At 36.2% G+C, this 14,719-nt stretch overlaps 1 protein-coding gene across 7 annotated transcripts in view; it reads left to right on the top strand.

Annotated features, from left to right (window-relative positions):
* Grik2 (glutamate ionotropic receptor kainate type subunit 2) overlaps positions 1 to 14,719 on the top strand; it is a 657,687-nt gene that overhangs the window by 91,429 nt on the left and 551,539 nt on the right. Inside the window, exon 1 of one of the 7 annotated variants that reach the window (XM_060373545.1) lies at positions 5,403 to 5,477. The exons of the other annotated variants lie outside the window; for them this stretch is intronic. Coding sequence (XP_060229528.1) covers positions 5,405 to 5,477 — 73 coding nt within the window. The 5' untranslated portion in view covers positions 5,403 to 5,404. Of the gene's footprint in view, positions 1 to 5,402; positions 5,478 to 14,719 lie in introns of those variants that run through there. 7 annotated transcript variants of the gene reach the window in all.

Raw genomic sequence — 14,719 nt, 5'->3', positions numbered from 1 at the left:
AAGAAATTCTTTCACTGCCATGAGTTTTTAAAAATGTGCATATAGAAACATGCACAACATAAAACAAAGAATACCAGTTTTTCTAAAGTTCTGTTTTGTGCAGACTCTGACCTTCTGTTCCAGAACAATTAATCAATTTATTTCAGTTTTCATGGCCCATTTACTCATTTTTCTTTTTAAAAACTTTAGAGCTGTATCATCCCAATACTTATTTGCATTTGTTTAGCCATTTACCACATAGATTTGGTAAATAGTAAAGTGCTATTATTTATTGGAACCACATAAATGATAACCATGCAAAATATTCTGTTTCACTGAGCTTCTCATGCTAGTACTTTGTGCTTTCTTATTCTGACATTCTGTATCAGAAAACAAGTATTTTTCTGCATATTTAAAGCAACTTAATGGAGAAGTAAATATTTTTAGTCATTGATCGACTCTAACTCCCCACTATTGAGGTAGCTTGTATTTTTGTTTCAGAACTAAATAAAAATCAATTGGCTCTATTACTAGTTAGTTATGTGTCTACTTTTCCTCACATTTACAGCACACTAAGTGCCCTGAGGGTGATCACACATTTTGTTTATCTGCTGTATCACAAAGCCAAAGAGAATCAGGGACTTTGAGGAAGAGATTGATCATAGATAGGAAAGTGTTAAAAACCAAGCAGCAGATGCCACTTTTTTCTTAATTTGCTTCGTCTTATGTGTCACATGTTAAAAACACAAAATTGTGTTTTAATATTGAGCAGTGCATGTTCTTATTCTACGGCTAAAAGGTCCCAAAATGGTTAATTGTCAACTCCATGGCTCCTCTCTCTGACAATGGCATACTTCATTGACACATGTATTTCTTTTATTAATAATAATTTATTCACTTTGTATCCTAGCTGTAGCACCCTTCTCCACCCCTCCCAATCTCACCATCTCTCCCTCTTCTTCTCCTATGCCCCTGCCCCAGTATACTGATAGTGGAGGTCCTCTTCGCACTCCATCTGACCCTAGTCTATCATGTCTCATGAGGACTGACTTCTTTGCCTTCCTCTATGGAGAGGTAAGGCTGCTTCCCCCTGGAGGGGAGGCGATCAAAGAGCCAGCCCATGAGTTCATGTCAGGGACAGTCCCTGTTCCTATTATTGGGAAACCCTCTTGGACACTGAGCTGCCATGGGGTACTTCTGTGCAGCTGTTCTAAGTTATCTCCATGCATGGACCATGTTTGGAGTATGAGTCTCAGAAAAGACCCCTGCACGCAGATGTTTTGGGTCTATTGCTCTCCTTGTGGAGTTCCTATTCCCTCCGTGTCTTTCTATCTCCCCTTTCTTTCATAAGATTCCCTGCACCCTACAAAAAGAAGACACAATGGAATACTACTCAGAAATTAAATACAAAGAAATCATGAAATTTGCAAACAAATGGTGGGATCTAGAAATGATTATCCGCTTGAAGCACCCCAGAAGCAGAAAGACACACATGGTATATACTCACTTATAGGTAGATATTAGACATATAATATAGGATAATCATACTAACACCTGTACACCTAAGGAAGCTAATTAAGAAGGAAGACCCTGGTAAGAAGCCCAATCTTCATTCAGAAAGGTAAACGAGATGGATATCAAAAGAGGGAGTAAACAGGGAACAAGACAGTAACCTATCATAAAGGGCTTCTGAAAGACTCTACCCAGCAGGGTATCAAAACATATACTGAAATTCATAGCCAAACTTTGACACATGTATTAAGTGTTCCTAGAGATAGTGATTGTGGTGTGGGATGAGGAAACAGTGGAGAACCAAGACTATCTCTTCTGAGCTGATGACCATGCACGTGAAAACAAATGTCATTTTTGGTTGCCCACCTAAAATAACCTAGTTCTAGCCAAGTAATTTTAAAATACAAATGATAAAGATATTTACAATGCCCTAATCAATTAAATTGCACACTTAAAGTGGCAGGGCTACAATTCTTAAGCCACAGACAATATTAAAGGTTGTGTTTGTCTGAGAATGGCAGAGATGTTTGTCTGAAAAGGGTTAGAATGTGGGGAAATGCTCTAATGTGTATTTTTTTTATTTTTTTTATTAATTACACTTTATTCATTTTGTATCTCCCCATAGGCCCCTCCCTCCTCCCCTCCCAACCCCACCCTCCCTTCTCTTTCTGCATGCATGCCACTCCCCAAGTCCACTGATAGGGAAGGTTCTCTTCTCCTTTCTGATCTTAGTTTATCAGTTCACATCAAAAGTGGCTGCATTGTCCTCTACTGTGGCCTGGTAAGGCTGCTCCCCCCTCAGGGGGAGGTGATCAAAGAGCAGGCCAGTCAGATTATGTCAGAGGCAGTCCCTCTTCCCATTACTATGTAACCCACTTGGACACTGAACTGCCATGGGCTACATCTGTGCAGGGGTTCTAGGTTATCTCCATGAATAGTCCTTGGTTGGAGTATGAGTCTCTGGGAAGTTCCCTGTGTTCAAATTTTCTTGTTCTGTTGCTCTCTTTGTGGGGACCCTGTCCTCTCCAGCTCTTACTATTTCCCACTTCTTACATAAAATTCCATTCACTCTGCCCAACAGTTGACCATCAGGCTCAGTATCTGCTTTGATAGTCTGTAGGGCAGAGGCTTTCAGAGGCCCTCTGTGGTTGGTTCCTACTTTGTTTCCTGTTTTCTTCTTCTGGCTTTCAGTAGCCCTCTGTAGAAGGTTCCTAGGTTGTTTCCTGTTTTCTTCTAATGTGTACTTTTAATAGTGGTATTATTTAGTTTTAATGTCATACATTTCCTTAAAAGACAGTGAATGAAGTTAAAATATTTTGTTAGTATAAAAAAGTCCTGTCTTGATTTTTATATTTTATACTTTTACCTCAGAGTCCTCTAGTAAAACAAAATAAAATTATTGTACCTATAAATGCCACTTTTATGATGCTCATATTCTAAGACCCTTATTTTTTCCATAATAGTCCCACTAAGTTATTAAATGGCTCATTTTCACACTTCAGTGAATAAAATAAATTCTGATTATACAAGAGAAAGCAGAATAACCCTCTTCTTATGTTCAATCTTTTCACTGACCAAAACACACTGTGTAAATTGAATCTCACATAATTTTAAAAAATAATATACATACTTGACTATTCCTTGGTTATTGAAAAAACCTTCAGTGATGTTTCACATACATACCTGGGTAGAAAATCTGGAATGCACACCTTTGCATCAGTAGTCTTTTTCTTCTATTGCAGTTGAAAAGTTTTTCTTCTCCCCACGTTCGCAGGCAAGCAACAATTCAGTGCTTCATTACATGGATCATTTGTGCTTCCTAGATAACCAGAAGGTATGACGCTTGTTGGGATCAGTTATAGGAGACTTCTCCTGAGGCCTTAGAAAAAGAATTCTTGAAAGACATTCTTATGTGCTTTCCCTGACTCTTTCTCTTTCTCTCTCTCTTTCCTTGATGATTTATAACACATCTACAGGTTAATATGTGATAGGCACTAACATAGGTTTGGAAAGGGTATTGTACCCTGGAGAGCTGTTGCTTTCCCTCACTGAGAAATTCTATCATCTTTTAGTACCTAGTGAATTTAAAAAGTCAACACGGTAAGCAAACTTATCTCAAAATTCATATTTTCACACTACAGATTATGTACCTGTCAGGGTCCATCAACGTTATGTATGGAATGTGTTACAGAGACTATAGTTAAGAAGCATTAGGCTAAAACAGGTTTGTACAGTAGATTCTTTAGATTTAAGATTCTAAACTTAAGTTTAATGTTTGGATTTAATTTAAGTACTATATAAAATTTATAGCTTTAAATTTTTTTCTAATTCAAATGCTTTTTACAGGTTTTTGTTTTGTTCATTAAGGTTTGTATTGTACTTTTTTTAGTGTTTATTCCACTGATTCTGTCATTTTATAAAGCAAGAGAAGAAAAGACTCGCTCCATCTCAGTGTTTACCAGCACTATTTGATACTTTATGAAATGTATTAATGATGAAAAAGGTGTATAGTGCTGTCATTTTAAGACAGAAAGACAGTTGCTATGGAATTCAGTGTAATACTGGATATAGAGCAACAATTATTATCAACTTAAAAGAGGCAGGGGATGTGGATGAGTGGTTGAGGGCTTGTCTAGCCTATGCAAAGCCTCCTATGTGATCCTTAGCACTAAACATGAACCATCTAGTCCACTGAACTCTTACAAGTTGCACAGATTAAGCACAGATGAGTAGTTGTATATTTCAATTACCTCTAGATACGTAATGAACACATAAAGAAGAATCATGTGCGTATCACAGTAGCTGATTGTCTTAAAGGGGGGGAAGGGATAAATATATGCATGTTAAAAATATTTTTGTTTCAATTTTCAAATTTTCCCTTTTATTTTTGTGAAATACTCATTGAATCTTTTAACATAATTATGTTATCTTTTCATTACAGTGGTTACAAAACCAAACCAAAGAACCCATGTAATTAATTTAGAATGTAGCTGCTAATGGGTTCAATCAACTGCATGTTCTCTCATGAAGAAAATAGCACTGTTGGAAGATTAATAGCTGTGTCATGGTGCTGCCGTAGTCCATTTTTTATGAAAATATTTATTTCAGAAGTATTTTATCCTTTATTATGTGTAGTTTTATTGTTGCTTATTTTGGGTCGATATAGAGAGTTAACTTCAAGGATCCTTTTCTTGACCATTGCTGAGAGCAAGTTGGTAAATAGTATATTGTAACACAGCTACACCACTTAGATCATGGTTTATATTTTAAATTGCTAGCTTCAGGATAACAAGTATGAAAGCTACATGTGTATGCTGCTTTGCTATCCCTAGAGATGGCACTATGGTAGCTTTTAGACATCCAAATACCTTTAAGACCCAGCATGCTGTTTGGGCTGATACTACTTTAAACGTCAGCTGAGGACTTAAGTAGGCACATTTGAATGTTTGAAGAAAGGTCTTAGAGTAAATTCTCTTGACTAAGTCTTAGAGTAAATTCTCTTGACTAAAAAGTAAGTTATTACTGCAGCTTTAATGTTAATGGAATAATTTTATGATGAATAAATTCATTAAGAACTAGTAAAAGCTAATACATACATGTACAAATCCTAAATTTTTACATGAATAAGTCCTTGTAAATTATCAGTTACTTATGAAATCTGGGCTCTCAATTTATCTTGTAAGATGAAATCTAAGATACTTAAATAACATTTTTGGTTGCATCTTTGAATCTTGTATAGTGTAGTGACTTTAATTTGTTTAGTGTATTTTTTTTGAAAACATCAGTTTAATGGTCACTGAATACATTTATATAGTGATTACACTTTTTACAATTATTACTGTGTGTGTGTGTTTGAATGTGAATGTGAATCATTGTGTTCAGGGCTGGCTTCTGTCCTTCCAACAGGAAGCTCATGGGGATCAAACCCTGGTCCTCCAATTTGCATTACAAGGACTTTACCAGTGCTGAGCCACCTTGTCAACCAGGTAATAGAATTAAAATAATACATAACAATGCAAACCAATGATCTTATTCTTTTATTAAGCCTTTTATAGCACCTATTTTAAACATAAAACTAAAAATTAATGTCTGTATTTAGCGTTGATGAACATTTTTGGTTTGATCCATATCATTCCCTGTGTTTGGTTACATTTCTCATTTGGTGTGCTGATTCTATCAGTACATCCTTAAATTTTCAAACATATACAGGGTCTTCATTAAAATAGAATTTTTCGGATAAGGAGCAAAAGCAGTGAGCAACAAATGAAAAGAATGAATCAGGAAGTTGATAGTGTGTCTTTATTTTATTTTTATTTTAAAGCTTGGTTCTACAAAATGATACAAATTAGACAGGAAATGTCTCGACAGGCTCAAACTCTCCTTCCCAATCCAATGGCTACTAATCTCATTTCTTTGACATAATTTTTCTGTGTAACCTTTATATCTTCAGAGTCTGTACCATTTATTCTAACTTTATTAGCAATGATCATGGGGATATCTATTTTAACAATGTTGTGAAGTGCTTTTATTTTGCTGTTGTTTTGGATGGCTATATCATGCATGGATTACCTTCTTCATAAGAAAGAATATTTTTCTTACATTATGAAGTTAAAAAAAGCCTAAGAACTCATTATCTGCCAGTTTCCTTGTTTATCTATAAAATTTCATGTAGATAAGGAGAAAAAATTAAGTCTGGGAGGAGGTGGAGGGGAATTGGGGGATTTAAATACATTATATACATGTGTGATTTTACCCAAGACTACATTGTTATTATTTTTTATTGAAAGTAAATTTTCCCCAGCAATAAGATACTAATTCTATTATCCCATCAATTCTCTCTACTTACCCCCTAACCTCTAGCACCCCTTTCTTTTTGTCTCTCATTGGAAAAGAACAGATTTCTAAGATATAACACACAAAGATGACAAAATGAAATATAATAAAATGAAGCAAAAGCAGTCATTGAATTTGGGACACAGCAAGCCAGCAGCAGGAAAAGAGTACCAAGAACAGACACAAGAGCAGAGACCCACTTGTTCTCACAGTCAGGAGTCCCACAGAAATGCTAAGCTAAAAGTTATAATATACTCATAGAGGACCTGGTGCAGACCCATGGAGTCCCTGTGCTTGCTTCCTCAATCTCTGTAAGCTCATATTCTCATTGATTTGTTGAGCTATGTTCCTTTTTAGATTAGTATAGTGTTTGTTTTACCCAAGGTCTCTGGGCTATCTAGTCTCTGGATCTTGGATACCCAAGTAGAATTGCATATGGGTTTCTTTTCATGGAGTGGGGCTTAAGTCATCTCAGACATTGGTTGGCTACTTCCACAAGTTTTGTGCCACCATTACCCTGGTATAATTTACAGGCAGTACAGATTGCAGGTCAAAGTCTTGTGGCTTGGTTGGTGTCTGTTTCTCTTTCAGTAGCTTGCAGAGTTCCTTCCCACACTCAAGAGACTAGAAGGTAGGGGTAAGGACTCCGTGTAGACCAGGCTGGTCTTGAACTGACAGAGATCCACCCGCCTCTGTACCACATTTTTAATTGGATTATATGTCATTTTTAATATTTAATTTCTTGAATTTTTATACAAACTTTGGATATTAGTCCTCTATATGATGTGGAGTTGGTAAAAACTATTCCCATTTCATATGCTTCCTCTTTGTCTGATGGACTGTGTCCTTTGCCTTACAGAGATTTTCAGTTTCATGGAGTCCCACTTTTAAATTGTTGATCTAGTGACTATGCTAATGGTGTTTTCTTCGGGAAGTCTTTTCCTGTGCCAATGTATTCAAAGCTACCATCGCTTTCTTTTCTATCAGGTTCAGTCAGTGTATCTGGTTTTATGTTGAGGTCTTTGATCCACTTGGAGTTAGACTTTGTGCAGGATGAAGAATATGGATCTATTTGCATTCTTCTACATTCAGCCATCTGGTTTGACCAGTGCCATTTGTTTAAGATGGTGTCATTTTTGAAATTCAGATGTCCACAGGTATGTGTATTATGTCTCAGTCTTCAGTGAAATTCCATTGGTCAACTTCTCTGTTTTTGTGCCAATATCATGCAGTTGTTATTACTATATCTCTGTAGCACAGCTTGAAATTGAAAATGATGGGACCTCCAGTAGTTTTTTGACTATTCAGGATTAGCTATCCTGGGTTTTTTGTTTTTCCATATGAAGATGAGAAATGTTCTCTCAAGATCTGTAAGGAATCGTGTGGGCATATTGATGGGAATTATTCTGAACTATAGTGATCATTTTTACTATGTGGATACTACTGACCCATGAGCATGGGAGATCTTTCTGTCTTCTGATATATTCTTCAATTTCATAGTATCCAGTTTTTAAATTTGACTTGAGGCCTACAAAACAATTTAAATTAAAAAGTTCTGAAGATTAGATTAATAATTAGTTTAACTTTTATTGATGTAATTACTGTTTGCTAAAATTTTATGGGTTTTTTTCTCACTGAAGAAAGTTAATAACATGACCATGCTGCTGGTAGTTTATATTCACAGTTACATGTTAGTGTTCATACATGTTTCAAATTTTACGTTCCGAAATCATCATGCATTGTTTTTGTAAATGAAACTCAACACCTATCAATGGGGTTTTATCTTTTAGACGATTATATATAGCCAGTAGGTTTTTTTGTTTGTTTTAAAATTTTTATTTATTCATTTTACATCTTGATCACAGTCCCCTCCCTCCTCTTCTCCCCATGTCATCCTCTCTCCCTCTTTCCCCTTTTCTACTCTACTACTCCTCAGAGAAGATGAGGCTCCTTCCTCACCCAACACAACAAATCAAGTAGCATTAGAACTGAGCACATCCTCTTTTCCTGTGGCCTGGCAAGGAAGCCACACCAGGGGAGAGTGATCAAAAAGCAGGCATCGAAGTCCACGTCAAAATCAGTCCCCTTACTGGAGGACCCAGATGAGGATTGAGCTGACCATTTTGTAACCAGTAGTTTTAATTATGTATTTTGACATTTTTGATTGTGAATATTCTAATTTTGATGTGCAGACATCATTTAATATTTAATAGGGAAAATGGTAGAAACTGTCAACTCTGATGTCCTTATAAAGCAACTCAGATGTCAGCAGAAGACTTAAATAATATTGGCTTTAATCTCGTTTACCAGCCTGTATACAGCCACATCCTTTCCTGAGGCTACTGCAAATTTATGAAAGGACTTTCAAAGCCATTCTGCTAAAGCATTTTTACTGATGCTCTTGAAGTTTCTATAATACGTTGCATAAATTCAAGATTGAAACCAAACCTCTACATCAATACCCACAAAACAGATTTATACCAGTTGTTGTCGAGAGCAATAAACTGCTGATGATTTTTAGAAGAACAAAACAAAAGGGCCTTACCACATCAATTCAAATTATCTTAAACTAGAACATAGTCAACTCTGCTGTTGAGCTTTCTATGTTAGTCCTGTTTGCCTTTCTGAGGATTGATAGTCTTACCCAGGGTCCTCCTTGCTTAGCTTCTTTATTAGTTCTTTGAGAGTTTCAAAATAAATACTTTGTTCAAATTCCACCGTTACCCATATTCGTCCATTCTTCTGAGATTCACTCAGCTTACTGATCATCAGCTTTGTTTTGTTTTGTTTTGTTTTGTTTTTAAACCTTAAAGACACATTCTGCTGCTCAAACATTCTTGGGTCTGCCCTCTTCTACTGGAGAGTGGTCCATGTATTAAGGCTACATTTTTTTAGAATAAAATTTTTTCTTCTTGTCCCAGCAGTTAAGAGTAGACAATAGCTCCAAAGTGAGGGGTGGATTGTGTGCCTTACTCCCTCTCCATGCTAGTTTTAGTCTGGCTTGGTCTCCTACCATGTTTGTTACTACATGTTTGAACTACTGCGAGTTCATACGTGTTGCCCTGAGGCGTCTAGATGTTTGATTGGAGTCGTCGACTGCCTCTGGCTTGTACACTCTTTCTACCACCTTCTTTTCATTGCAGTATGCTGTGCTAGGCAACAGACAATGATGCCTCTTACAATGAAGCACTTATAGAGGAAGTACCTATCTTCAACCTCATTTAAGTCACCTTCAGTATTATTTTTGTGCTAAGAAATGCTACACTTTAAATTCTTTAATTTATGACTGTGTAGCTGCTTTTTCCAAACACAATCTTGCTTGTCCTTATGTGTCTTTATTTTTTTTTAGTAGAATGTGTAAGATCTTTCCATTCCTATATCCTTTAGAATGTATTTACAATAGAAACATTCCTGTAACTATTCCACCAGTTCTCTGTACAAGTTTTGTTGATCTACTTTTCCTCTCTCCTCAAAGAGTGAAACTAAAAATTAATATGAATGAATTACCAACACATCACTTAAATGGTAACAAGAGACTGGACGCATGTCCCATTGCTTTACAAACATTCATTCTATGTAGAGAAATCTATCAGGATTGGCTTATATTCTGCTTTATTTTATTTTATTTTTTTAGTTTTATAACTCTTTAGTCAACCTTATTTTCACTTACCCTAAATATTAAGTCTACTGATTGCAACAAGCACAAAGACCAAAATGAGAATTTTAGTTGAGAAAAGTCTCAGTTGGTTGGCTCCTTTGATAGCACACATGAATTATTCACCATCCGTATCTAATAGCATATGTTTTATTCCTTAATATATCTATAACAATCTCATTCCAGAGGGAAAACTACCCCTGCTGCTTGTGGTTTGTTTATTTAGTTCCTCAATGAAAGCTAAAGAGAGCAGTGGGTATTTCCTCCAAGGGCTGCTACAGCCTATTTGCTGTAATTCATCACATTACTGCCCTCCAGAAAAAAAAATCTTTTGAATTTCTACTGCTTTAAAAATGTATTACAGTTTAAAATAATTTTAATTTATTCCTATACTGTATTTCTATCATACTTATAATACGCATATAAAATATACATATGTATATCTATAGTTATGCTAAATTGGCATTTAGGTTTATATGAGGAAATATCTGCCTTGAAAGTGTTAAGATGAGAATTTTAAAAATAGGGAGACTTTCAAGTATATTATTTTTATGTGTTTCATTATTAGGCTGTTCTCCATACATTAGAGAAACTTATGGCAAATATATATGTGTATCTTTTATCTAGAGAATATACTCTTTTTTTCTCAGTAATTTCTGTTTTATCTCAGTGTATATATGGATTATATATATTTTAGGCAAGTGTAGAATTATAGGTATGGTGGGCTGGGGAGATGACCATCCAGCTAAGAGCACTGGCTGCTCTTCCAGAGGACCTGGTTTCAATTCCCAGCACCCATATGGCAGCTGACAACTGTCTGTAACTCAAGTTCCATGGGATCCAACACCTTCACACAGACAGACATGCAGACAAAATGCCAATGCACCTGAAATAAAAAGAAATAAAGCATTAAGAAAGGAAAAAAATATATAGGTATAGAATTTATGCATCCAAATGACCCTCTTCTTATTGACAAACGAGTTAATCACCGGAAGCATTTATCACTTCCATTGGCATCTTGGCAGACAGCAGCAGTCTGCTGTCCTGAAGGAAGAAGGCTGCAGAAACCTGTCAGAATTCAACTGAAACACATTTGTCCCACCAGGAAAATGAAATAGCTTCAGATACCCTAGAGTTTACATGGCTTGACAACAGCAGCCTTGACGAAGCACAGAACGTTTGCTTCGGCCAAAGGATAGGGTTAAATATCAACACAATAACCTCTCCATCTCACTTCAGATTTTATAAACTCCTTACAGTAGTTACTTTTCTGCATTATGTGACCAAATAACCCCCAGAAACAACATGTTAGGGACCGGTTCTTTTTGACTCCAGGTTTCAGATTGTTGAGGTCATGGTCACTTGTCCCCATCCAATTGGACTAGGCACATGGCAGTAGGTGTATTTCTTCATTAATGAACACAGGCGAGTAGTCCATTCTGAGCATGACCTTGTAAATCCCAGTCCTCTGTTTCCTCTAGTTAGGCCATACCTTCTGAAGTTTTTGCAACCTCCCACAACAATACTGCCAGCTGGAGAGCAAGCATTCGAAACATGAGTCTATGGAGGGAATTTCAAACAGTGACACTAATTACAGATCTGGAGTCACATACTGTGAGGGGACTTGAGCAAAGATTTATTTCAATGTTTTAATTTTATAGATGAAAACGTAAATTCCATAGAGGTTCAATTGTTTTTGTAAGATAAAGCAGCTTGGTAATGGCTGAGTACAGATATAATGCACGAGTCATGGAGCTAGTCCAATCCAAAATGCTTTGTATTTTTAGCTAATTTGCGTGATGAATACTTTCATCTTTATGGGAATTTTGTGTTTAAGTAACACAAAAATTTTAATTATTATTTAGAAGTGTACTTGTAACATTTTTGGGCAAACTTGATCTGTGATGTTCATATAAAACAGTGATAAACTTGTATGTTCATAATTTATTTCAGTCATTAATTCTGGGAAGTGATTCTTACAAAATTTAGAGAAGGATTAACCTATAAATATTAGTGATTTGATTATACCAGTCAGGAAGGCTTTATAGGGAAAAGGGCAATTATATTGAAATATACTTGGATGATAAAACATGAATATAAAATGAAGGTCTTTAATATAAATATTTGTTTAAGGAAATAACACAATTACAGCTACATTTCTGCATAATAGGCAAAGAGAAGCCATAGTTCTTTTGATCTATAATATGTGATTCAAGGAAGTTTTCTATTTTCCATTTATGCTGCCATTTTCTGGTTGGTAGAAAATATAGTTAGCTGGTACCATTATTTAATTCAGTATTTAGTAAAATAGATTTACTTGTCTTTAAGGCGTAGCTGGGAATATATATTTATTTATTTCACTGTGATATGAAACTTATGGATTTCTAGGTATTCTGTCTTACAATCATGTAAACTGCATTCTTTCAAGCTTTCAGGAATGAGACCGGTGAAAATGGATGATTCTTAAAGCAGGTTTTCTCCTGGGAAATTTATAACTTGAGGGAAACTTTGCCCTAATGATTTTAGTGTCTTTCAATCTCCAGTGTTTTTTGTTGTTGTTTTTTGTTTTTTATCAGTAGTGATTGAACCCAGGGCTTTGCTCATGCAAATCAAATGCTTTAACCCTGTAGGAGAGCTCCATCTCCCAGATCAGTCTTTCCTTCTTTCCTTCCTTCCTCCCTTTCATTCTCCCTTGCTTTGTTTTTGTGATAGAATCTTACTGTATAGCCCAGGCTGGCTTCAAACTTGCAATTGTCCTGCCTTAGCATGGGTGCTAAGATTACGAGTTGGTACCATACCCAAATTGTCTAGAATATATTTATCAGGTAAAATGCATGATACTGTTCAGACAGTATAGTTCCCCACAATACGAGGTAAAGCCAGGTGTACAACTGAAACTTCACTCAAGGGCAAGGGTGAGGTGAGGTGATAAAGATGGGGATCTCACGTTTGTTGACAGTTAGTTGAGCCAAATGGTGAGCTCAGTTTTTAGTGAGAGAGCTCATCTTACAAAATAACTTGGAGGGCTACAGAGAAAGACATACGTTAACACTGGCCTCGTGTGGGCATACATGAAGCATGTGCACGTGGTACTTGCTCAGAGAACAGATAAAGGAGAGCCGCTAGTAAACAGTTCATGAAATTGAAAGAAGTTGCTTTCCTGGGAAAATTTGCAATTTAAGAGGGAGTGCAAAATGGAAGACTGGCTGTTGCTGTTTGTGAGACTGGCTTTGATATCTTCGAGAGTATGCTTGCTTCTCTGTGAAACACAATTTTGTTAAACTACAGATGAAGTTAAAGAGAGGAAACAATCATAGATCACTTGCACAGAGATCTCTTTCAAAGTTGAGGGAGGAGGCTTCAGTTGGGATATATAATGAACAAATTTTAAAAAGTTCTAAAAAAATAAATCATAAGAAAATTGTTACTGAAATAAAGACTCCCTGCGTTCTTCCCAAAGTTCTGCTGCGAGTCTCAGCATCTGCTTCAATGCCCTGTTCGGTGGAGTTTTCAGAGGACCCTCTAAAGTAGGCCCCCATCCTGTTTCTTCTCTTCCACCACTTATGGTGTCTATCCTGTTGCCATTCTGAATAAGATTTAACCCGCCCTCCCTAGGATGCTCCTTAGTGTTTACCTTCTTTAGATCTGTAGATTTTATTATAGGTTAATATATGCTTATAAGTGAATGTATACCATGCGTGTCTTTCTGTTTCTCGGTTACCTCACTCAAGATGATCTTTTCTAGTTCCATCCGTTTGTTAAAAACAAGGAAATCATGAAATTTGCAGGCAAATATTTAAATACTCTCATCTCTCTTTCTTTTAACAATCATTCTTCCGTCTATTTATCCTGGATTGTTTAATTGTTGATGTAGAATATAAAGTGTTTCTAGAACATCTAAACATCCTTTCAAGTAGCAAAATTATGGATTCAATAGTACGTGACAATAAAATGGGGCACAAAAGAAAATCACATAAGGGAAGTCAGGGGTTGTAATTTTTTTTTATTTCAGAAGTTGGTAAATATCAGAAAAAAAGTATTTCTTATAGCATAAACCTTGTATTTGAAGATTGTCAAAGAAGGTGTGGAGATGAATTATGTCTATGGGTCATCTGAGAGTTTTTTTGGGAGAAGTTACATTTTGATTTTTGACGCTGTTTCCTGTTATTATACCAGTGGATGAGTGAGTGGATAGATGCTTGGATGGAAGATTTGGTAGATATATGTAATGTTATCCCATTAATATTTAGGGAACATGCCTCTTAAAATATGCAAATAGTTATTTTTCTCCTTTGTGTTGAATTACCACTTGTATTTTATAACTGTCCTACTTAGGGTTACTATTGCTATGATGAAGCACCATGACCTAAAGCAAGTTGGGGAGCAAAGGGTTTATTTGACTTATACTTCCACATAGCAATCTATCACAGGAGGAAGTCAGGCCTGGAACTCAAGCAGGGCTAGGACCTGGAGACAGGAGCTGCTACAAAGGCCGCGGAAGAGTGCTGCTCATTGACTTGTTCATTGTCTTGATTAGCCTGCTTTTTAAAGAAGCCAAGAGAAACCAAGACCACCACTCACAATAGTCTGGGTCCTCCCCTATCAGTCACTAACTAAGAAACTGCCTTATATCCCTATCTTATGGAGGGATTTTCTCAGTGAGGTTCCCTCCTTTCAGATTATCTTGTGACAACTTGACATAAAACTACCCAGCAATATAACCAATTAGGGGTGTCATCC

This window comes from Meriones unguiculatus, chromosome 20, assembly GCF_030254825.1.
Source record: "Meriones unguiculatus strain TT.TT164.6M chromosome 20, Bangor_MerUng_6.1, whole genome shotgun sequence".
Taxonomy (NCBI): Eukaryota; Metazoa; Chordata; class Mammalia; order Rodentia; family Muridae; genus Meriones; species Meriones unguiculatus.
This window is presented reverse-complemented; position numbering and strand designations above follow the sequence as displayed.